The 23,251-nt window shown below is 49.5% G+C and overlaps 2 protein-coding genes and 1 pseudogene across 3 annotated transcripts; 1 reads left to right on the forward strand and 2 right to left on the reverse strand.

Moving 5' to 3' along the window:
* Positions 1 to 289: 289 nt before the first annotated feature.
* LOC309891071 (olfactory receptor 14A16-like) lies at positions 290 to 6,192 on the forward strand (the record flags this gene model as incomplete). Its single annotated transcript, XM_082785457.1, has 2 exons — positions 290 to 1,120; positions 6,142 to 6,192. The coding sequence occupies 2 exons, from the start codon at positions 290 to 292 to the stop codon at positions 6,190 to 6,192; spliced, it is 882 nt and encodes a 293-aa protein (XP_082641583.1).
* A 1,915-nt stretch (positions 6,193 to 8,107) lies between these two features.
* LOC309891072 (olfactory receptor 14A16-like) lies at positions 8,108 to 9,067 on the reverse strand (annotated as a pseudogene). Its single transcript has one exon. The product of its transcript is annotated as an olfactory receptor 14A16-like (transcript).
* A 7,590-nt stretch (positions 9,068 to 16,657) lies between these two features.
* Positions 16,658 to 17,593, reverse strand: LOC309891073 (olfactory receptor 14C36-like; the record flags this gene model as incomplete). The annotated part of the gene is made up of 1 exon (XM_082785458.1): positions 16,658 to 17,593. The coding sequence occupies one exon, from the start codon at positions 17,591 to 17,593 to the stop codon at positions 16,658 to 16,660; it is 936 nt and encodes a 311-aa protein (XP_082641584.1).
* Between the last annotated feature and the right edge of the window lie 5,658 nt (positions 17,594 to 23,251).

The raw sequence follows: 23,251 nt of genomic DNA on the forward strand, positions 1-23,251 counted from the left end.
TCTCCCACTCTCTTTGTCTGGGGTGCAGGTGGATGTAAGTTCTGACATGGACTGGCAAGGCCTTGCCCTGAGGGTGTCTTCTTGGGAAAAAACTGCCCAAGCTTCATTTTAAAATGATAGGGATGGTGTCATTGAGTTGGGAGGGTAGGAGAATGAGCTCACACATTTCTCATTCGTCTCTGGGGACAGTGATTTCTTTTAGAGAAGCAGGTGGGTTGCTCAGGGAAGTTAGCCTAACTTTTCTCTGTTTTTCCCTCCATGGACAGGCAACCATGCCCAGAGGCAGCAAATGTCCAACAGCAGCTTCCCCACAGAATTCCTCCTCCTGCCATTCGCAGACACACACGAGCTGCAGCTCCTGCACTTCGGGCTCTTCCTGGGCATCTACCTGGCTGCCCTCCTGGGCAACGGCCTCATCCTCACAGCCATAGCCTGCGACCACCGCCTCCACACCCCCATGTACTTCTTTCTCTTCAACCTCGCCCTCATCGACCTGGGCTCCATCTCCATCACTGTTCCCAAAGCCATGGCCAATTCCCTGTGGGACACCAGGGCCATTTCCTATGCAGGTTGTGCCACCCAGGTCTTTATGTTTGTTGTCTTTCTCACAGCAGAGTTTTCTCTCCTTACCCTCATGGCCTATGACCGCTACATTGCCATCTGCAAACCCCTACACTATGGGACAATAATGGACAGCAGAACTTGTGTCAACATGGCAGCAGCTGCCTGGGGCAGTACTATTCTCTATGCTGTGCTGCACACTGCCAATACCTTTTCCCTTCCCCTCTGCCAAGGCAATGCCCTGGACCAGTTCTTCTGTGAAATTCCCCAGATCCTCAAGCTCTCCTGCTCAGATGCCTACCTCCAGGAAGTTGGACTTCTTGTAGTTAGTGCCTGTTTATTATTTGTTTGTTTTCTTTTCCTTGTGCTGTCCTATGTGCAGATCTTCAGGGCTGTGCTGAGGATCCCCTCACAGCATGGCCGGCACAAAGCTTTTTCCACGTGCCTCCCTCACCTGGCTGTTGTCTGCCTGTTTCTTAGTACTGCCACATTTGCCTACCTGAAGCCCTCCTCCATCTCTTCCCCTTTCCTTGATCATTTGCTGGCGGTTCTGTACTCGGTGGTGCCTCCAGTAGTGAACCCCCTCATCTACAGCATGAGGAATAAGGATCTCAAGAATGCAGTTAGTAAACTCGTTTTGGGGAGGTTTTATGGTACTCATAAAGATCCCTTCACTCTCCATTGATGAATCTCTATACATCCCTGTCCAGGCTTCTGTTTTGGTCATTCTAATTACTATTATATACTTTTTTTCTTTTTTGTCATTATGTCTGTTTTTGCCCTTTGCATTCTACATAAATATTTTTATTCCCCCCACTTCTATAAATGAATGAACCAGTTCTGTCCCATATGGAGGCCCATATGTGCATTTAACACTGTAAGTGAGTCAGTGAAGACTCTCTCATAGCATCTCTAAGAAAATGGAATTACCCCAGTGCACTTTCTGAAGACTGGGCTTTCCTTCCCTAACAAGTGCCGAGAAAAGGCCCAAAGCATTGCTCCCCAGAAGGGTCTGCTCTTGCTTCTGTTCAGGAGGGAATTATCATTGTCACATTGTGACCTGACAGAGACCTAGGGCTAGATTTAAGATTCACACATGGGTGTCTGCTCACAGCAGAGACAGGGAATGGTCACTGTATTACATAGCCAGGGCCGTTTCCACATGTGACCCATAGGTGATGTCCTTCAGGAGGGGAATCTGGAACTGCCTGCAGAGCCCAGGACACCTCCAGGGACAGCAGAGCCTGGCGTGGGCAGTGACTGCAGCCCCCATGAATGTGAGAGGTCTCCCACTGTGTGCTCAGCCACAGGGAAAGAACTAAAGCCAGGTATTCACAGGAATTCTGTGACTGCAGTCTCAGAGAAAAGAGTGGCACCCAGCAGGCAGAGGGAAGGGGAGCTGGGGACTGATTCATTTCCCCCTTTGTGAAGTACCTCTCCCTGGTCCAGCCCAGTGATCCTGGCTGTCTGCTTCCCACCCTGACTAGCACAGCCACGCAGATTCACCCCACAGCACCATAGCCCATTTGCTCTGCACAGCAGCACTGTCAGCGTGGGTATGTACTTATGGGGAGCATGGGGACTTTGGCATAATGACCACATGGACACCAGGGTTCTTTAAGGACCAGTAACTGCTTCTCCTTTATTGATGACATAACTTCAGCTCTCCTATTGATAACATGAATTGAACTCTCTTATTGAGGACAAGACTCCCTTCTTATACCATTTGCTCTACAGCAGTACTTTTCCACTATTCATCGGCCAACAACTTTGCCTGGCAACAGCAAACACCCAGCAACTTCCATGTCTTAACAGCTGGAGAACAAGCAGTCTGAGACAGCAAGGTGTCTCCTGAATGACACTTCTTTGTTCCTTCTAAACACTTTACATTCCTCATGGTCTCAGTCCAATGTTATCACCAACCATGGGTCTTGTTGACCCCCATGGCCACACTACCACAGGGGACAGCCATTCCACTGTGCCCAGGGGGAGCTGATCTTTGAAATCTGACCAGCTCCATTCTTCTGCTGCCATCAGTAGCTATACTGGGGGAACAGACACCAAGACAGTGGATCAGCACTGGGTCATGGGCCCAGAGATTTTCAGTACCCAGCTGCAGAAAGCACTGACTAACCTGATCTACCTATAGAGCTATCACTGGTCAGAGAAGATGATGGTAGTGGACACCTCCAGAGCTTCATTCTGACTCAAGGAAAAAGGGGATGGACTATGGAGTTAGAGTGTGTGACAGTCCTGTGTTTTGAGGCCTCTGAAGGTTGGTGTTTGTAATTTCTGCTCATCAAGGGTGCTTGGTGAGTGAGGTAATTCTCAAAATGAGATTCTTCCCAATGGGAACCTGAAACACAGTTGGTGCAAGGATACTACAGAAAAGTTCTCAGAAACTCTGTAAGACATTCCAGAATGACTGAATCACAAATTAGTTGGAGCTGGAAACAGTCTCTCTCCATGTTTATTGTAAGCCCTCTTATTCAAAAACCGGACTATGGTTTCCTGCAGAACTTTGGACTACAAAGCTGGTGAAGGGACTGGAACACAAATGCTATGAGGAGCAGCTGAGTGAAGTGGCGTTGTTTAGTCTGGAGAAGAGGAGGCTCAGGGGAGACCTTACTGCTCTCAACCACTACCTGAAAGTCAGGTGTGGGGAGCTGGGGGTCAGTCTCTTCTTGCAGATAGCTTGCAATAGGACAATAGGGAATGGACTCAAGTTGCTCCAGGAGAGGTTCAAGATGGAAATTAGGAGAAATTTCTTCTCAGACAGACTGGTTAGGCATTGGAACTGATTGCCCAGGGAGGTGGTAGAGTCACTATCCCAGAGGGAGGGGGGGGGGGGGAGGCTGTTAGAAAATTTTGGATGTGGTACTTAGGGACATGGTTTAGTGGGTAATATTGGTGGTAGGGAGACAGTTGGACCAGATGATTTGGAGGTCTTTTCCAACGTTTCTGACTCTGTGATCCTATGACTCTCTACTCTAGGCCAGACAAGCCCAACTCTCTCAGCCTCTCTTCATGGGAGCATTGTTCCAGCCCTCTGATCATTTCTGTGGATGTCCTCTGGACCAAGTTGAAGTCCTAGGTCCTAAGTCTAATGAGTGTGTTGTGCCTGGGCCACACAGATGGATGCAGTACTCCAGGTGGGGTCTTTTGAGAGCAGAGTAGAGGGAGAGATTCACATCCTTCAACCTGCTGGTTACGCTGCTTTTGATGCAGTCCAGGATATGGTTGGCTTTCCGGGCTGTAAGTGCATGTTGCTGGCTCATGTCAAGCTTTTCATCTACTAGTACTCCCAAGCCCTTCTCCATAGCGCTGCTCTCAATCCGCTCATCGCCTACTCAGCACTAATGTTTGGGATTGCCCTGAGCCAGGTGCAGGACCTTGCACTTGCCCTTGTTGAACTTCATGAGGCTTGCACAGGCCTATCTCTCAAGCCTGTCACGATCCCTCCAGATAATATCCCTTTCCTCCTGCATGTCAACCGCACTGCCCAGTGCTGGGAATGGTGGGTGTGAAGGGCTTCTCTGGGACCACCGCCCTTGGGGCAGCATCTGCTAGGGTGTCCAGAGAACAAGGGCAGAGAACATCATAAAAAACAACAACAGATATTTATAGATGTATATATATATATATATATATATATACACACATATATGTGCCTATCAGCCTATCACCATATTAGTATATGGTATTCTTTGATATATTCTATTATATTACATGTTGATACATTCTTTGGAACCACTCTGATGGCAGGGTTCAGAACAATTGACTCTGGTTCAACTTGTGGTGGAACAAAAGCCCCAGGTGCCTTTGCATGGGGCTGCTCTCCAGTGTCTCTTGCCAAAGAAGAGCCAAAGACACCACCAGGAAGAAGGAGGCCTTGCCACCACTTCCTCACAGGTTCTGGAGCAATTCAGAGGGTGTTGGTGCAATGGGGACAGTGGGGAGTGGCCAAGAAGATGAGCCTGATGCCATCTTGGCCGCTGCATGCCAGGGGGCAGTCGGCAAAGGGGTGTCTTATGCTGTCTTTTCCAAGGACCTATGGCTCAGCTGGGCCCACAGAATGAAGCCTCAAAGCAGTCTGATACTCTGGGGTCCATGGAGTGGAGAGCTGCACTAAAATGGAGTAGCCTTCCATGTGCAAAAGTCACAAACTGCCCCCTCCTGCGGGAGCATGGGCCATCACCACTGCTGTTCATTAGTATTGTAGCATTACAATAGTATCACAACTGATTGTTCACTAGTATTTTTCATCCTGGCCATGGTTCTGATAAGGCAATTTTGGAATTTTCCATTATGACTGCTCTTCTGGTACCTCCCAGAATGTACATTTCTGGTACTCCCCAGAGCCTGGGATGCAGGGTCCGAGACATGATCAGGGAGTGCCTGTTTGCACTCACCTGTTTTAACTGTTGCTTAATGGAGGGCTGATGTGACAGGAGGTAATTCTGAACCATAGCTCAGGTGGGGAAAAGCTACTCCAGCACCTTTTTCTCCAGTCACTCTATCTGTAAGAGAAAGTGGTTGACTTGTGGTCAAACTCAGATTCCTTGCCACACTAATCTTGGTTTCCAGTGTGATCCACCCTTTCCCCGTGAGAGATTTCAAGGGGAACCTGTCACATGCTGCCCTGCCAGGGAGGAGGCTGAGGGTGCACATGGAATTGGGAGAGGACCCAGTGAGGACAGCTGACCTGAACTGACCACAGGGATATTCTGTGCCATAGGATGTCATGCACATCAATTAGAGCAGTGGGGAAAGAAGGAGGAGGGGGCATGTTCAGAGTAATGGTGTTTGTTTTCCTGAGAAGTCATTACATGTGATGGATGCTGCTTTCTTGGAAATGGCTGAAAATCTGCCTGCCAATTGCAAGTAGTGAATGAATTCCTTGGTGTACTTTAGGTATGAATATCAGGAAGGACATTCAAGAGGTTTAATTCCACATCATCAAGAAGAAAAGGAGAGGGGGAGAAATAAATAAAGCTCTTTTGTCTGGTTTCACAAGTTCTCTGTTAGGAAAGGGAAAGTCCCACAGCGTATGGGATGTGAGATTTGTTAAGTGATCCCTTGGGAAGCTCATTTTGTTTGTTTGTTTCTTTTTGCCTCCTCCTGGAGGCAATGTTAAGGCACATGCAGGACAAGGAGGTGATCTGGGACAGCTAGCATGGTTTCAACATTGGGAAAGCATGCCTGACCAATCTGTTTGCCTTCTATGAAGGAATGACTGAATCACTGGACAAGGGAAGACTGACCAATATCACCTACTTGGACTTTTTAAGGTCCGTGACATAGTCCCACATGACATCCTAATCTCTGTTTCCCAATCAGTGGGAAATTCACTAGACCATCACAACTTTTAAAACATAATGGATAGGGGCTTTTCAACTTTGTCTGGTTAGAGCAACATTTGCTGATTAGGAATATGTACATGGCCTAACATGAATGTTTTCCCAGAGTGCTTTAGGAGCATCAGCCTTACCTGAACCCCTCTCACCTCTTCCAAATCTTTCCTTTCTCTTAGCCAAGACCCTCTTCTCTGACCAGAATCTCCCAACTTTATTCCCCTAGCTTTCCCCTGACTTCCCCAAATGTGTCACCCTGTTGGAGGCAGCTTTCTGACGGCCTTTATGACCTCAGAGGCTCTGCCTCCCTGCTGTTGGCCAGCCAGGTGTTGGGACACAAATGACCTCACAGCCAGCATCCATAGAGCTACAAGGAGCTGTTGTGCTCAGGAGGCCTCTTCCCAGCCCACCCAGAAGCACCGGGTGCAGGGGATGCCCTGAACAATCCCTCAGGTTCTCACTTCAGTGCCTGGTAAAATTGTGGAGAAGATTGTTCTGGGAGCTATTGAAAAACACATAAAGGACAATGAAGTCATTGGTCAGAGCCAATATGGGTTCACTAGGGGAAGGTCATAACTAATAAACCTAATTTCCCTTTCCACAAGGTCACCAAGCTAATTGACTAAACGAATCCAGTCAATGTAATCTTCCTGGATTTCAGTAAAAATTTCAATACTGTCTCTCACAGTAACCTTCTGGACAAAATGACCAGAATACAGTTAGAGAAAAGTGTAATAAGATGGGTGAACAATTGGCCAATGGGTCAGGCCCAGAAGGTTCTTGTAAATGAGGTTATATCAGGCTGGTGGCCAGTCACTAGTGGGGTTCCACAGGACTTCATTTTAGAACCAGTCCTCTTCATTTTTTTCGTAAATGATTTGGATGAAGGACTTGAAGGTTTTTGAGCATGTTCAGGGATGACACCAAACTGAGTGGAGCTGTTGACTCTATTGAGGATGGTGAGGCCTTGCAGAGAGATCTGGACAATTTAGAGAGCTGGACAATCATCAACCACATGAAGTTTAAGAAGAGCAAGTGTCAGATTCTGCACATGGGAAGGGGCAACTCTGGTTATATGTACCAACCTGGGGACAAGATGCTGGAAAACAGCCCCACAGAAAGGGATCTGGGGATTTTGATCAACAGCAATTTGACCAAGAGCCAGCAGTGTCCTTTGGCTGCCAGGAGGGCCAACTGTATCCTTGGGTGCATCAAGAAAAACATTGCCAGACGCTCAAGGGAAGTGGTTGTCTCGCTCTACTCTGTGGCTAGAACCTAGAGCTGGGAAAGGTGGTTGCGAGGAACTGCTCTGGGACCAGTGCCCTGGGGCAGCATCTGCCAGGCTGTCCCCTGTTCTGCTGGTCCTCTCTGTCTCTGCCCAGAGGCCAGCCCAGCCTATCCCCTCCCCAGCTCTCCACATCTCCCTGTCCTCTTCCCAGCCCAGCAATCTCTATGGGTGCTGGAAACCAACAAGCAAGAGCAGAATCATCCATCACTACCTTAATGCTCATCCTGGGACTCTGATCTCACCCTCACGTGCCCACAGAGAAACAAAGAAAGGAGAATCGCACAAGTCTATTCCTTAGTAATATCCATGACTGCACCTTTGGGAGAAGAGCTGAGCCTTCAGGCACTGCCCTGAGAAGATCCCCTTTTATGCTGGAGATGCTGGTATGGAGCCAGCTGTTCTAGAGAAGTGCCCCTGGCCTGTCCCTGCCTGTAGACACCGGGCTGCAACACATCAGCATGGTGAGCAAGCGACAAGAGCTATCAGTCCTCACAGCAACACAAGGGTTTAGAAGGGACGTGAAGGAGAACAGCTCGGGAAAGGCCAAGCTGTCTGCCTCCCAGGCATTGCTGCTGTGCCAGGACCCTTTCTCCCTCAATGTCTGCACACAACCAAGTGTCCCTGCAGCTCCACAGTGGTCTCAAAAGAAGGATATCAGGAGAACAAGTCACTGTAGGGACGTTCCTCTTATTAAAAGATTCAGAGAGCCTGGATCCTTCTTTACACCAAGTCTCTGAGTCACATGAAACAAGTAGATACTGAAATGGAAGGTGACGAACAATCATATTTCTTTGTTAATAACTTTATCACAAGGAATGTAAAGAAAAAAAAAAAAAGAAAAAATAATATATAAATAAATCAATAAAGAGAGAAAAAATAACATCTGGGCCAGTAATGTGTTATGTTATGAGTGATCTGCAGAAGATAGGTAGTATATTGCTTCTGAAAAGCATCCAGTCATCACTTTCCATACTGCTTCTTTCACCTCCTTGTTCCTCATGCTGTAGATGAGGGGATTCACTGCTGGAGGCACCACCGAGTACAGAACTGCCAGCAGAAGATTAAGACAGGAGGAAGATGTGAAAGGGGGCTTCAAGTAGGCAAAAAAGGCAGTGCTGATGAATAGGGAGACCACGGCAAGGTGAGGGAGGCATGTGGAAAAGGCTTTGTGCTGGCCCTGCTCTGCGCACATCCTCAGCACAGCCCTGAAGATCTGCACGTAGGACAGCACAAGGAAAACAAAACACCCAAATGCTATTAATACACTAAGCATAAGAAGCCCAGCTTCTCTGAGGTAGGCATGTGAGCAGGAGAGCTTGAGGATCTGGGGAATCTCACAGAAGAACTGGTCCAGGGCATTGCCTTGGCAGAGGGGGGAGGGAAAAGGTATTGGCAGTGTGCAACACAGCATAGACAAAAGTAATGCCCCAGGCAGCTGCTGCAGTGATGACACAAGTACTGCTGTCCATTATTGTCCTGTAGTGTAGGGGTTTGCAGATGGCAACATAGCGGTCATAGGCCATGATAGTGAGTAGGTAAAATTCCGCTGTGATAAAGACAGTAAAAAGACCTGGGTGGCACAGCCTGTATAGGAAATGGTCCTGGTGTCCCACAGGGAGTTGGCCATGGCTTTGGGAACAGTGGTGGTAATAGTGCCCAGGTCGATGAGGGCAAGTTTGAGGAGGAAGAAGTACATGGGGGTGTGGAGGTGGTGGTCACAGGCTATGGCTGTGAGGATGAGGCCGTTGCCCAGGAGGGCAGCCAGGTAGATGCCCAGGAAGAGCCCGAAGTGCAGGAGCTGTAACTCGCGTGTGTCTGCGAATGCCAGGAGGAGGAATTCTGTGGGGAAGCTGCTGTTGGACATTTGCTTCCTCAGGGCCTGGTTGCCTGTCCTTTGGAGGAAAAGAGAGACATATTAGAGAGACTTCTCTGAAGAAAACTTTCACCATGTACCACTGAAACCTCCTCAAAAAGTCTCACTGCCTCTTCCCTGTGAGCTCTGTATTTTTTCTGTCCAAGCATGCCTTGGTGATGAGGCATATTTATGTGTTTTCAGGAGGAATCCATACTGCTTTACAGTATCTAGTAAAGTGTACCAGAGACGGATCTCTGGTGCCCACTGGCCAGAGACATTTCCCTGTTTGCGGGTGCTGAACAGGACATCCAATAGTCTTTCAAGAAACAGTGAAGGTGGTGTTGGTGCTGCCCATAGGCTAAAGGGTGTGGAGTGAAATTGTGAGCTTTCTCAAAGACCTACAGATCAGTGTAATGGTCTGTGAGCTTCAGTCTCTGACACAAACCTGACAACTCCATTATCATCCCTCTGGTTGCCCTTCAAAGTAGGAAAGCGAGACCAGAAAACCCAGAGATTGCCTTCCATTCAGATACTGCAGATTTTCATTTTCCCTGTCAAGAATGTTCCCCAAAGATGCCCCTAAGGGTGCTATGGAACTGTGAGCAGCCTGCCCCAGCAAGCAGCCTCTGGGCACCAGCAGGACCCTGCTCTGCCTTGCTTGGGGGGCTCCTTAAAGTGACAGGTTCTCCCCGCAGTGTCCTGGGCAGTTCCCTGGGAAGGCTGAGTGCTGAGCCTGGCAGGCGGCAGAGGCCCTGCCCGGGCACACAGCCTTTGGGGCACAGCTGGGACCCTGCTCTGCACCACAGCCCTGGACACCCCTGCCTGCACCCCAGCTGTGCAGCCTGCAGCTGTCCCCAAAAGAAGAAACCATCATCCCCTATCCCTGTGACAGCTTTGAAAAGTAATACCCTGCTCTGGAGCTTGTCATTCTTCTCCTATCCAAAGAAACTCTGATAGTCCTCCTGAAAGCTCCCATAGGCTGTGAGATTTGCCAGCAAATTTGGAGATGGCACCAGGAACAACAGCTGCGTTGCCCTGAAGCCAGAGACTTACCCTGTTCAGGGCTCTGAAGATTTCTTCCACAGTGAGCTCTCAGCATCCTCCCCCCACACACACACTGCCTTTAACATGTCCCTCCCTTCTCTCAGCCACCCTTGTACCCTTCATGCAGTGCCCCCAGCCCTGCTGCGCTGTGCAGAAGAGCTTCTCCTGGGCAGAGCTGTCTCTCTGCAGTACTTCCCACTTGCCAGGAGCTCCCCTTGGGCCCAGGAGCCCAGCCCAGCTCAGCAGCACAGGGAGCTCTTGACATGTCCCTGGGCCTCAAGGGGAATCGACTTTGAAACAGACTGAAGCAATCCCTGATGCTCCTTCCCTCTATAACTTAAAGAAACTTTTCCAGCACTGTCATTCCTCATACAGGAAAAGTATGAGGTCCAGGAATCACCTTTCTGTGCCCTGGTTTTAGGCAGGACACCCATCCAAGGACAGGGAGGGATCTCCATTCCCCCTCCTGAGGGAAGAGTTTCAGCTGAATCAAGCAAGGCATCTCATTCTTTGCAGTCCAGAAGCTAGGAGGGGGCTCAGCTGTCTCCCATGCCTCACACAAGCCCACAGGAGTTGGGATTCACAGAATCACAGAAGCATCTAGGTTGGAAGAGACCTCCAAGATCACCAAGTCCAACCTCTGACCTAACACTAACAAGTCCTCCACTAAACCATATCACTAAGCTCTAAATTGAAACGTTTTTTAAACACATCCAGGGATGTCGACTCCACTACTTCCCCAGTCAGCCCATTCCAATGCCTAACAACCCTTTCAGTAAAGAACTTTTTCCTAATATCCAACCTAATATCCAACTGGCAGAAGAGCTGACTAAGCCACTCTCAATAATTTATCAGCAGCCCTGGCTATCCAGGAAAGTCCCAGATGACTGGTGGCTAGCAAACGTGATGCCCATCTACAAGAAGGGCTGGAGGGTAGACTGGGGAAACTATAGGCCTGTTAGTTTGAGTTCAGTGCCAGGGAGGATCAGGGACTACATTATCTTAAGTGTCATCACATGGTACTTACAGAGCAACCAGGCGATTAGGGCCAGTCAGCATGGATTTATGAAAGGCAGGTCTTGCTTGATGAACCTGATCTCCTTCTATGACAAAGTGATGTGCTTAGAGGGTGAGGGAAAGGCTGTGGCTGTGGTCTACCTTGACTTCAGTAAATCTTTTGACACCATTTCCTACAACATTCTCCTGAAGAAACTGGCTGCTCATGGCTTGGACTGCCATATGCTTCATTGGGTTAAAAATTTTCTGGGTAGCCAAGCCCAAAGAGTCATGGTGAATGGAGTTAAATCCAGTTGGAGGCCGGTCACTAGTGGAGTCCCCCAGGGCTCAGGACTAGGGCCATTTTTATCAATGACCTGGATGAGGGGATAGAGTGTGCCCTCAGTAAGTTTGCAGATGACGCCAGGTTAGATGCATGTGTTGATCTGCTTGAGGGTGGGAAGGCTCTACAAGAGGATCTGGATAGGCTGCACCGATGGGCTGAGGCCAGCTGCATGAAGTTCAACAAGGCCAAGTGCCGGGTCCTGCACCTGGGGCACAACAACCCCAAGCAGATCTATAGGCTGGGAGATGAGTGGTTGGAAAGCTGCCAGGCGGAGAAGGACCTGGGAGTATTGGTTGATAGTCGGCTGAATATGAGCCAGCAGTGTGCTCAGGTGGCCAGGAAGGCCAACAGCATCCTGGCTTGTATCAGAAACAGTGTGGCCAGCAGCACTAGGGAAGTGGCTCTGGTGAGGCCACACCTTCAGTACTGTGTTCAGTTTTGGACCCCTCGCTACAAGAAGGACATCGAGGTGCTTGAGCGAGTCCAGAGAAGGGTGATGAAGCTGGTGAGGGGTCTGAAGAACAAGTCTTATGAGGAATGGCTGAGGGAGCTGTGGTTGTTTAGCCTGGAGGAGGTTCAGGGGTGACCTTATATCTGTCTATAGGTACCTTAAAGGAGGCTGTAGAGAGGTGGGAGTTGGTCTGTTCTCCCACACGCCTGGTGATAGGATGAGGGGGAATGAGTAAAAATTGCACCAGATGAGGTTTAGGTTAGATATTAGGAAAAACTGTTTTACTGAAAGGGCTGATAGGCATTGGAATGTGCTGCCCAGGGAGGTGGTGGAGTCACCATCCGTGGAGGTCTTTAAAAGACATTTTGATGTTGAACTTAGTGATATGGCTTAGTGGAGGACTTGTTAGTGTTAGGTCAGAGGTTGGACTAGGTGATCTTGGAGGTCTTTTCCAACCTAAATGTGATGCTGCGAAAAGCTTGTGTGTTGAGATAAAGACAGTTTAATAAGACAGAAAAGAAAGAGAAAATAATAATAATAATGATGATAATTATATATTTTATGATCAATAATAATAAATATTTTTATTACTATTACAGAATGTACAAACCAAGTGATTCTCAAGGCACTTGCTCAACACTCATTGACTAATACCCAGCCTATCCCCAGGCAGCTGTCTCCTGACCCTGGCCAGCCTGCAGCAGGATCTGCTCTGCAGGCCTCTTGACCTTACCTTTGTTTACAACAAAATCATCTTTCAAAAGGATTTGAACTATTTTCTTTCTGAAATACTTGTGCTGTGTTACCCCACTCAGTGATGCCATCAATGGACTGCAGGTATTCAGAAGCTTCCCCCTGTTCCAGAACAGTCTGGATCAGTCCATGGCAAATGGCAGGGCTGTGTATCCACCCCTGGGACAGTCATTTCTAGGTGTATTGGACACCCCTGAAGTGAAAGCAAACTGTGGCCTTCACACTGTTGTCAAAGGGCTAGATAAAAAATGCATTCGTGATATCCATTGTGGCATACCACTTGGCTGCCTTTGACTCCAGTTCGTATTGCAGTTCTGGCATGTCCAGCATGGCAGCACCCAGTGGTGGAGAGACGGCATTCAGGCCACAGTAGTCTACCATTAGTCTCGACTTACCATTATACTTTCACCCTGGCCATATGGGACTATTAAAGTGTGAGTGAGTCTTGCTGATCACTCCTTGGCTCTCCGGTTGATGACTTACATTATGGATGGAATGAGGGAGTCTCGGTTAGTGCAATAATGCCTCAGGTGCACTATTGTGGTAGTAATGATCACCAGTTGTTCATCAATCTTCATGAACCCAAATCAACTGTCACAGTAGTTGGAGTGGCTGCAGGACCTTTGGAATGTGTTGGAGTGGTTGCAGGGCATAACACAGGGGTTGGAGTGGCATTGATTGAGTCTCCGTAAGCAGAGGTTAACTCCCAGCATGTTGATTTGTGTCTCTTTGGAATGGCCGTCGTAATCACACCACTTTTTCAAGGGTTTCTCTAGATTTTTTGGATTCTGCATTTGTTCAGGGGTGAATTTCCAAAGCATTGGAGGTGTTCACTGCTACAGGTACCTGCCCATATCCTCCCTCAATCCCTTCCACTCCAAACTCTCCTGCCTCTGGACAGATCTCTGGATGGCATTCTTAAATAATTGTCTGACGTTAAACAAAAGCTGAAACATATTCATGAGACATAACAATACGAACATGCTGTTTTGACCATCCCAAGGATATTCAAAGCTTTGCAGAGCTATTGGCAGTATCCTGGAAGAGAAGGGGGAAATGAAGGAGAAAGGGAGAGTTAACAAGTGGGGAAAAGCGTCCCCCTCTTGTCCTCTCCATGTCCCAGTCCACCAGTTCTGGGGGCTGAGTATCAGGAGAACAACTGGTGCTGCTGCTAAAGACTGAGGGAAAGAAGGCATTAAGTACCTTAGCCTTTGCCTCATCTCTTGTCACTATGTTTATCCCACCTACAATAAAGGATGAAGATTTTCCTTAATCTTCCTTTAAAGTATTTCTATAAACAGTTTTGATTGTCTTTGACAGTAATAGGTCAGTAATTGAGCTCCTTCTGGGCATTGCCACTTCTAATTTTGACCCTGAACAGTATCATAACATTTAGGACACAGCTCTGGACAAAATGACAGCACACAGGAGAAGGAACCACAGAAAAGGTGGAACCTGGCAGCCTGCAATTCCCTACCCTTCTTTGATTCTGTGCTGCAATTCCATTCAGCTGGTTACTCCTGTATTATCCAAACTTGCCTGCAACTCCTGATGCTGCTGTCTTTTCAGAGATAGCACAATCACACAAAGGTTGAACCGTCTGCCTGCAGACATTAACAGCTGACAGAATGGAGCGTCAGTGTGGGGGAGCCTTGAGAAACTGCATGAATCTACAGTAATCTCTTGACATTTACAAGGAGAAGAGTCTAGTCCTGCACCAGAGGAAGAGGAGCCCCACACATCAGGGCAGACCATGACCCTGCTGAGTGAGCAGTGCCCAGGAGGAAGAGGAGGGCCTGGGCACCACCATGGATGCCATATGAGCAGTGGTGTCTGCTCACCATGAACCAGGCCAGATTCCTACAGAGCTGCCTTACGAGGAGCACGGCCACCAAGAAAACCTCAATTACCAGACTCATCTCAGATCCGGTGAGACACCGCATGGAAGAGGGTCTACAGCCAGCAGGGAAAGAGGTGCAGGTGTGAGTGTCCCAAGGACTGCATGGGGTGGAATGGAACAAGGGCTGTGGCAAGGATGAAAGTCCAAAGAAGACCAAGTTCTTTGTGTCCATGGCTATGGCTGTTGTCAGTGTCACTGTGGCCTATGAGGAGACAGCTTATCGCTAAAGTGCCAGGGCCTCATTGCCTCCTGACACCCAACCATGAACCAGGCAGAGGTCATACCACTGTCCTGAACTTGGCAATGCACATCCCCATCTCATACTGTCCCGGAAAGAGCCCTGAGCAATGTGTAAAGAGAAAGGATCTCCCTTCTGTACTGGGTCTGGCTGGAATGTTAACTTTCCCTGCAGCAGCACATACAGTGCTGTACTCTGTACTTGTAGCTGGAACAGCAGTGTTATCACACCAGTGTTGTGTCTACTGCTGAGCAGCAGTGGCACAGCATTGGGCCTTTCTCTAACCCTCCTAGGGGGTGGGCAAAAAGTGAGGAGAGAAACATCACTAGGGCAGCTGACCTAAACCAATCAAAGGGATATTCCATACCATGTGATGTCACACTCAGCAATAAAAGGTAAAAACAGGAAGAAGAGGGGAGGGGTGGGCTCTCGTTGGGAAACGTCGGTCCTCCTCTCGAACACCGGCTGCGTGCGTTGAGGCCTTGCTTCAAGGACGTGGTCAATCATCGCTCATTTGTGGGAAGTAGAGAGTAATTTCTTTCCTCTGCACTTCCACATAGCCTTCATTTGTTTTATTTGTTTGTTTTCCTCCTTTTTTTTTTTTTTTTCTCCCTTTCCCCCTCCCTTTTTCCCTTTCCCTTTTTATTTCCCCTTATTTAAATTGTTTAGTTCATGGTAGTCTTTATTTAATTATTATAATTATTTCCCTTTAATTAAATTATCCTTATCTCAACCCGTGAGTTGTTCTTTGCTTTACTTCTCCCCCTCCTCATCTAAAGGAGGGGGAGTGAGAGAGCGGTTGTGGGGTTTAGCTGCCCAGCATGGTAAAACCACCACAATAAGACTCTTTTAAGCACTGAAAAGCTGCATTGAGGTCTCCCAGGACCCTTCTTTTCTTCAGGCTGAACAGCCCCAGCTCTCTCAGCCTTTCTTCACTGGAGATGTGCTCCAGTCCTCTAATCAGCTATGTGAACCTCCTCTGGACCCACTCTAACAGATCAACTTTCTTTTCGTGTTGGGGACCCTACACTCCAAATGAGGCCTCACAAGGGCAGAGCAGAGGGACACAATCACCTCCCTCATCCTGCTGGACACTCCTCTGTTGATGGAGCCTGGGGTGCAGTTGGCTTCTGGGCTGCAAGTATGCACTGCTGCCTCATGTCAAACTTTTTGTCCAACAGAACCCACAAGTCCTTCTCAGCAGGGCTGCTCTCAAGGAGTTCTTCTCCCAGTCTGTCCTCATGTCTGGGACTGCCCTGGCCCAGGTGCAGCGCCTTGCACTTGGACTTGTTGAACCTCTTTAGATTCACATGGGCCCACTTCTCAAACTTGCTCAGGTCCAAACAGATATCATCCCTTCCTTTTGTTGTATCAACAGCACCACTCAGCTTGGTGTCATTGGCAAAGTTGCTGAGGGTGCACTTGATCCCACTGTCTACGTCTTCTGATAAAAATATTAAACAGTGCTGGTCCCAAGACAGGTCCTGAAGGACACTACTCCTCACTGGCCTCCACCTGGACATAGAGCCATGGATAGCAACTTCATAGAGCAATGACCTCCACCTGATAATAAAACAATTTCTTCATCCTGTTCCTGACCACAACATTGGAAGAATAACCCAACGACCAGGCACCAGCACTGAGGAAACACCCTTTTATTAAAGAGACCTGACAGGGGTAGCCAGCTATACCTTAACAATAGATACAGATACAAGGGCCTCTGGGTCAAAAAGAGTGGGTTTAGGCCACTCTGCAGAAGTGGAGTGAAGGCAGATAATTATCACAGAAAAAGATTATCACAGAAAAAAAGCACAAAGACCAGCAGTTTCCTGAGATGAATCGGAAATCCCTTGTGAAGAGACATGTGCAGCTTACTGCTGCTGAAGGACTACTGATTGACTCAGCTTCTTCAGTGCATCCTTGAGCTCCTGGTTCCTCATGCTGTAGATGATGGGGTTCACTGCTGGAGGCACCACTGAGTACAGCACTGTCACACCCAGGTTCAGGGATGGGGAGGAGATGGAAGGGGGCTTCAGGTAGGCAAATAAGGCAGTGCTGGAAAAGATGGAGACTACAGCCAGGTGAGGGAAGCACGTGGAAAAAGCTTTGTGCTGTCCCTGCTTGGATGGTATCCTCAGCACTGATCTGATGATCTGCACGTAGGAGAAAAGAATAAAAATAAAACACCCTGAAGCTAAAGAGAGACTAATCAGAACAAGCCCAACTTCCCTGAGGTAGACATCTGAGCAGGAGAGCTTGAGGATCTGGGGAATTTCACAGAAGAATTGGTCCAGGGCATTGCCTTGGCAGAGGGGGAGGGAAAACATACTGGCAGTGTGCACCATGCCATTGAGAAAGCCACTGCCCCAGGCAGCTGCTGCCATGTTGACACAAGTTCTGCTGTTCATTATTGTCCCGTAGTGCAGGGGTTTGCAGATGGCAACGTAGCGGTCATAGGCCATGATGGTGAGAAGACAATACTCTCCTCCAATCATGAACAGAAAGAAAAAGACCTGGGCAATACATCCTGAGTAGGAGATGTTCCTGGTGTCCCACAGGGAATTGGCCATGGCTTTGGGAACAGTGGTGGTAATAGTGCCCAGGTCGAGGAGGGCGAGGTTGAGGAGGAAGAAGTACATGGGGGTGTGGAGGCGGTGGTCACAGGCTATGGCTGTGAGGATGAGGCCGTTGCCCAGGAGGGCAGCCAAGTAGATGCCAAGGAAGAGCCCGAAGTGCAGGAGCTGCAGCTCGTGTGTGTCTGCGAATGGCAGGAGGAGGAACTCTGTTGGGAAGGTGCTGTTGGACATTAAATGCCTCAGGGCATGGTTGCCTGTCCATGGAGGAAAATGCACAATCAAGACAGGGTATCTGAGCAAAATCCACTCTGTTTCTCATGGAGCTCCTGCGCACTAACTTCCATTCTTCCCTTCTCAGGGTAGCATATTTCCCTCTCCCCAGCTGGCACTCTGCCCTGTGCTGGGTGAGTGCACTGTAAGGAACACAATTCTCTGCCTGAGTGCCAGCATCTGCTCCTCTGCTGACCCCCCAGCCTGCTGTCCCAAATTACTTACATATGCAAGACCTCCAGTGCAAGAGAACAAACAATACAGAGAGGTGGACGGAAAAGCAGCATGACCGAGAGAGGGGAGGGAGAGATGAGCAAGCAGAAAGGGGTCACCCTCCCAGCCGTGCCTGCTGCCTGCCAGGCAGCACCACGGCAGAGCAGTGGCTCTCAGCCCTTTGCCAGGCAGTGGGACAGGGCACATGACAGGAGAGGCAGACCTTCTTTATTCTGGGGCTCTGTCTATCCAACAGGCAGCTCCTGCCCAGAATCCCCCAGCCCAGAGGGCAGAGGCTCTGCTCAGTGGGAGAGGAGAGCTGAGGGGGGTTGCTCAGGGACGGAACCTGCACTGCAGGGGATAGCAGGGAGGTGCCCATGTATCCACTGCAGCAGGGTTTCCTTTTTCAATTCCCTTTCTCCCTGCCCATTTCTGCTGCCTGCAGGAGTCCCCTCCAGGAGCTCTATTTCTGTTCCCATGTCTGTGCCCTGCCAGTGCTCACACACCCCATCCCATCTGCTGTCTGCTCAGCTCTGTCCTGAACCCTCTCAGTGTGTGCAGGTGCTGAAGAGCAGGTCACACAAGCCCTGATGAAACTGGGAAGGTGATGCTGCTGCATTATGAAGGTCTGAGGGTGCTGAAGGCACTTTTTGAGGTTCCTCATAAAAATTGAGGTGACAGAAACTCCAAATCTTCTGTACTCTGTACAGCTCTGTTTCCATTCCTATCCTGATGAACCAAAGAAACCTGAAAGCACAGCGTTAGGAAAGCCCAGACCACATCAGGCAGCCACAGACTTGATCTTCTGTCTGAAGAGTCCCCTCTGATATGGTCTGGGGGTGCTGTGGTGCTGTGAGCATCCTGCCCCTGCTCTGCCCTGCCCTGCTGTGGGGGCTCCTTCCACCCACAGCTTCTCCCCGCAACACCCTGGGCAGCTCCCCGGGCAGGCTGAGTGCTGAGCCTGGCAGGCGGCAGAGGCCCTGCCCTGGCACACAGCCCCTGGAGCACAGCAGGGACCCTGCTCTGCACCACAGCCCTGGCCACCCCTGCCTGCACCCTGGCTGCACAGCCTGTAGCCAGCCTGGTGATTAGGAAGCCTCATGTCCTGTCCTTCTGACAGTTTTGTCAGGTAATCAGTATTCCAGGGAATATCCCTGTCCTCTGTACTAGAGAAGCCAGCCGTGGTAGAGAAGCCTGCATGGGAAGTGGCAGCTATAGAAGAACCCTGTAGGATATTGCATTACCTGCCCTCACACAGACACTTACCATGTTAGAGCTGTGAAGATTTCTCCCACAGTGAGCTCTCAGCACTGCCTTTACACTGCCTTTTTTTTTTTTTTTTTTTACAGTGCCTCCACACTGCCGTTAATATCTCCCTCCCTTCTCTCAGACGCCTTTGTCCCCTGCAGGCAGTGCCCCCAGCCCTGCTGTGCTATGCAGAGGAGCTGCTCCTGGGCAGAGCTGTCTCTCTACAGCGCTGCCTAATTGCCAGCAGATCCCCTTTGGCCCCCGAGCCTGGCCCAGCTCAGCAGCACAGCTCCATCCCAAGGCCTCCCTGTCTCTACCCCTTCAGCCTCCCTGGAGGTGTCCCTGGACCTCCAAGGGAATTGACTTTGAAAGTGAAGCAATCCCTGATGTTCCTTCCTCCCACTGGGCAAGGAAACTCATTTCCAGCACTGTCATTATGCATTGTCAGATGAACAATATGGGGAATGACACAGAATCACCTTTCCATGTCCTGGTTTCAGGCAGGTCATCCATGCAAGGACCTGGAGAGATTTTTCTTCCCCCTGGTGAGGAAAGGGTTTCAGCTTAGTCAACCAAGACATCTCATTCTTTGCAGTCCAGAAGCTAGAAGGCGGTTCAGCTCCCTCCCATGCCTTACACAAGCCCACAGGATTCCTCTTGCCTGGGCACAAACCAGGCATCTGCATGTAATCTGCTTGCCTCAGCTCCCAGCACATTGAATGGAGACAGAGGCCAGGAGGGAGCTGATTTTCCAGAGGTGGCCAGAGACAGATGCAGGTAACTGCATGCTCTGATGGATTAATTGTGGGAGCCAGGGAGCATCCAGAAGCATCATTTTTAAGTGCAGGGAGATTTTCTTGGGCTAACAGAAATGAGAGCAGATGCCTACATTTAGCACCACTGAATCTTTTTAGTGTCCATTAGTATTCTCTGAGCAACCTACACTGCTTTCACTTGACGATATGGAGTCATGTAGCACAGGGAGAGCTAACTTTCTGTCTTCTCCATCAACTCTGTTTACAACATCTCCATTAGTGACCATAATGGCAGTGGCCTCATGGACATCTCCACATTGCCTAAGCCAATTCAGGGAAGGTTCTTGATTTTGTTATGGCCAAATACCGGGCCTGTAGCGCTACATCAGATGTCAAGACTCTCACACAAAACTACCTGTGGCTGGAAGGGCCAGCACTGGTCCTGGGAAGGAAAGCCATCCCCATCCAGAGCAAACGCATGGCAGAAAACCAAGGCAGCAATTGCAGACAGTTTGCTCCCTCCCTCCACTTTTATTCAGCCTCTTGATGTCATTGAACAAGCCAACAGTTTTCACAAAGTGCCTGTCAGCAGCACCTGGTTGTTCCTGGAGATCAGCTTCACCTCTGCCAGAGGCCTTCAGGGGCTGTAGAGACACACCTGGCAGCAAATCTGTTTCCTGCCAGGCCTGTCCAGGGTGTCCCAGTTCTGATTCTCTGTCCTTGGGGACAGCAGGGTTTGCTCTCTCTGTTGACATCCCATTTCAACTGTACGTTCCCAACTGCTGTCCACTCCAGCATGTCTCTGGCTTCAAACAAAGCCTTTGCACACTTGGAGTTTTGGAAATTTGTTACCAGGCTTCCCAAAAGGAAAAGAAACATCTTGGCCTGATGTCAGAGCTGAGGGACATAAGGAAGGAGATAGAGGACTTAGGTGCCAGACCTCAAAGCAGCATTTCTGGGCCTGTTCAGGAGGCTGTTAGTGGAGATCTCATTGTCAGTAGCCCTGAAAGGCAGAAAAGCTCATTGCCATAAAACATTCCTCTGCAAAAGTTGCATGCAGATTTCAAGAAGGTCCACGAGATGAGCTGGGGAGCTAAAGCTTGCTTAGTATTACTTTGGTTGAGGAGTCTTTCCCAGAGCATATCCTCTTGGATCTCATTGCTTGGAGTATTGATAAGAAAGTGACTGAAAGTGAGGGTAGACCATACCTGACCACCCGCAATATTTCCTAGGATGAAATGACCACATCTGTGTGTGAAAGGAGAGGAGTGGGTCTCATTTACCTGGATTCAATACAATCCCCCACAGTATTCCCTTTTCCAATAATAACAGTGTTGGAGGGATAGGCCAATTGAAACTCCATGATGTCCAGCAAGGACAAAACCCCATTTCTGCTTCTGAGGTGGACAACTGCCCTACTGTGACACAGGCTAGGGGCTGTATAGTTTTATAGAATAGAATTTAAATGGATCAAAACAAATTGAACCAAATAGAACAGAATAGTTCAGTTTGAATGGACCTTCAAAGGGTATCCGGTACAAGTGACCAATCTCTTGAGGGCTAACCCGGAAGTCAGAGACTATATATGAGAGCATTGTCTAAATGCCTCTCTGACACTGGCAGGCCTGAGGCATCAACCAGGTCTCTAGGAAGCCTGTTCCTGTGTTTGACCACCCTCACAGAAGTGAAAGGTTTCCTATCTCCAGTGTGAACCTCTCCTTGTGTAGCTTTGTTGTCATTCCCACACATCCTGTCGGTTACCAGGGAGAAAAGATCGTCACCTCCCTCTCCACTTCTCCTTCTCTGGAAGTTGTCAAGAGTAATGAGGTCACCCCTCAGCCTTCTTTTCTCCAGACTAGACAACCCAAGTGTCCTCAGGCTCTCCTCACAGGACATGCCTTCCAGCCCACCTTTACTGTCCTCCTCTGGATGCTTTCAGCTCCACATCTTTCTTTTATTGTGAACACCGGAATTGCATACATGATTTAAGTGGAGGCTGCACCAATGCTCAATATAGCTGAAAACTCACCTCTTTTGACCATCTCTCTGTGCTGTGCTTAATGCATCCCAAGATGGTTTTTGCCCTCTTGGCTGCCAGGGCACCCTGCTGGCTGATGTTGAGCCTGCTGTCAAGCAGCACCTTGAGAGCCCTTTCTGCTGAGCTGCTCTCTAGCCACTTGTCTCCCAGTCTGTGCTGGACCTGTGTCCAGCATTACTCTGTAATCATCTGAGGTGATCAGCTCCAGGCAGTCACTTTCTCCAGAGCAGTGGCAGATCACAGCCTACAAGGGTTTCCTGAGCAAGGACAATTCCAGGGGAGCGCAGAGACCTGACTAGAGCTTGCAGCTCTCACCAGAGTGGCTGATAAAGCATGGGCATTGATGGCAACCAATCCCCACCCCCACGAGTGCCAGTGACCAGGAGCATGGCCAACAATGTGGGGAAACGGAGCAGGTCTGGCTGGTGCTGTTGTTGGTGCAGCCATTGACCCAGGAGGTGCACGGAGGGCACCCAGTGAGAGAGGGCCATCCAGCAAAGGGTGGGAGGCACCAGGTACACCTGCACCCCACACCCAGGCCTGCACAGCCTGAGGGCATGCACCCCACTGATCCTCAAGGCAGAACGGTAGCCACTCATCTCCAGGCAGAGGCTGCAGGTCCAGATGGGTCACCAGCACCATCTGCCCCAGCAGTGGCTGATGTCTCCACCCAGACAGAGCTGCCGAGGAGTGAGACTGCCGTGCAGACCTCAGGCTGCTGGAAGTGCCCAGGCCTTTCCCCTAGGGCAGGGACAGGCAGCAGAACTGCCTGACAAAGGTGCACCCAGCTGGAGGACTTCCTGCAGCAGGGGGCCGAGCTGCAGGAGGCAGGGAGAAGGCTGCGTAGCAGCAAGGAGGTTGATGAGGAGTTGGAAAGCTGGATTCTGCACAGTCTGCAGGGAACCCACAGCCCACAGCCAAACAACCCAAAACTCCCTCACTGCACTCACAGAAGGGAGGGGGGCCAATATCGCCAGAGGATGGAACGTGGCAACGACAAGGGAAGAAGAGTCTTCCCCCAAAGCCTGAGGTGCCCTTACAGAAAACGTCATCTCTCTATTGATGGAAAAGGAAAGACCTGTGGCAGGGGGTTGGAGCTGGGTTAGATACACCAGTCTGTTCCCCACATAATGGTTAGGGCAATCCCAAGCACAAACACAGGCCAGAAAGAATGGATTGAGAGTAGCCCTAATGAGAAGGACCTGAGGGTGCTGGTTGAAGAGAAGCTCAACATGAGTCAGGAATGTCCACTTGCAGCCCCAAAAGACTACAGTATCCTGGGATGCATCAAAAGCAGAGTGACCAGCAGGTTGAGGGAGGTGATTCTTCCTCTCTTCTCTGCTCTTGTGAGACCCCACCTGGAGT

The sequence above is a fragment of the Aythya marila genome (assembly GCF_965140915.1).
Source record: "Aythya marila genome assembly, contig: HAP1_HAP1_SCAFFOLD_154, whole genome shotgun sequence".
Classification (NCBI taxonomy): Eukaryota; Metazoa; Chordata; class Aves; order Anseriformes; family Anatidae; genus Aythya; species Aythya marila.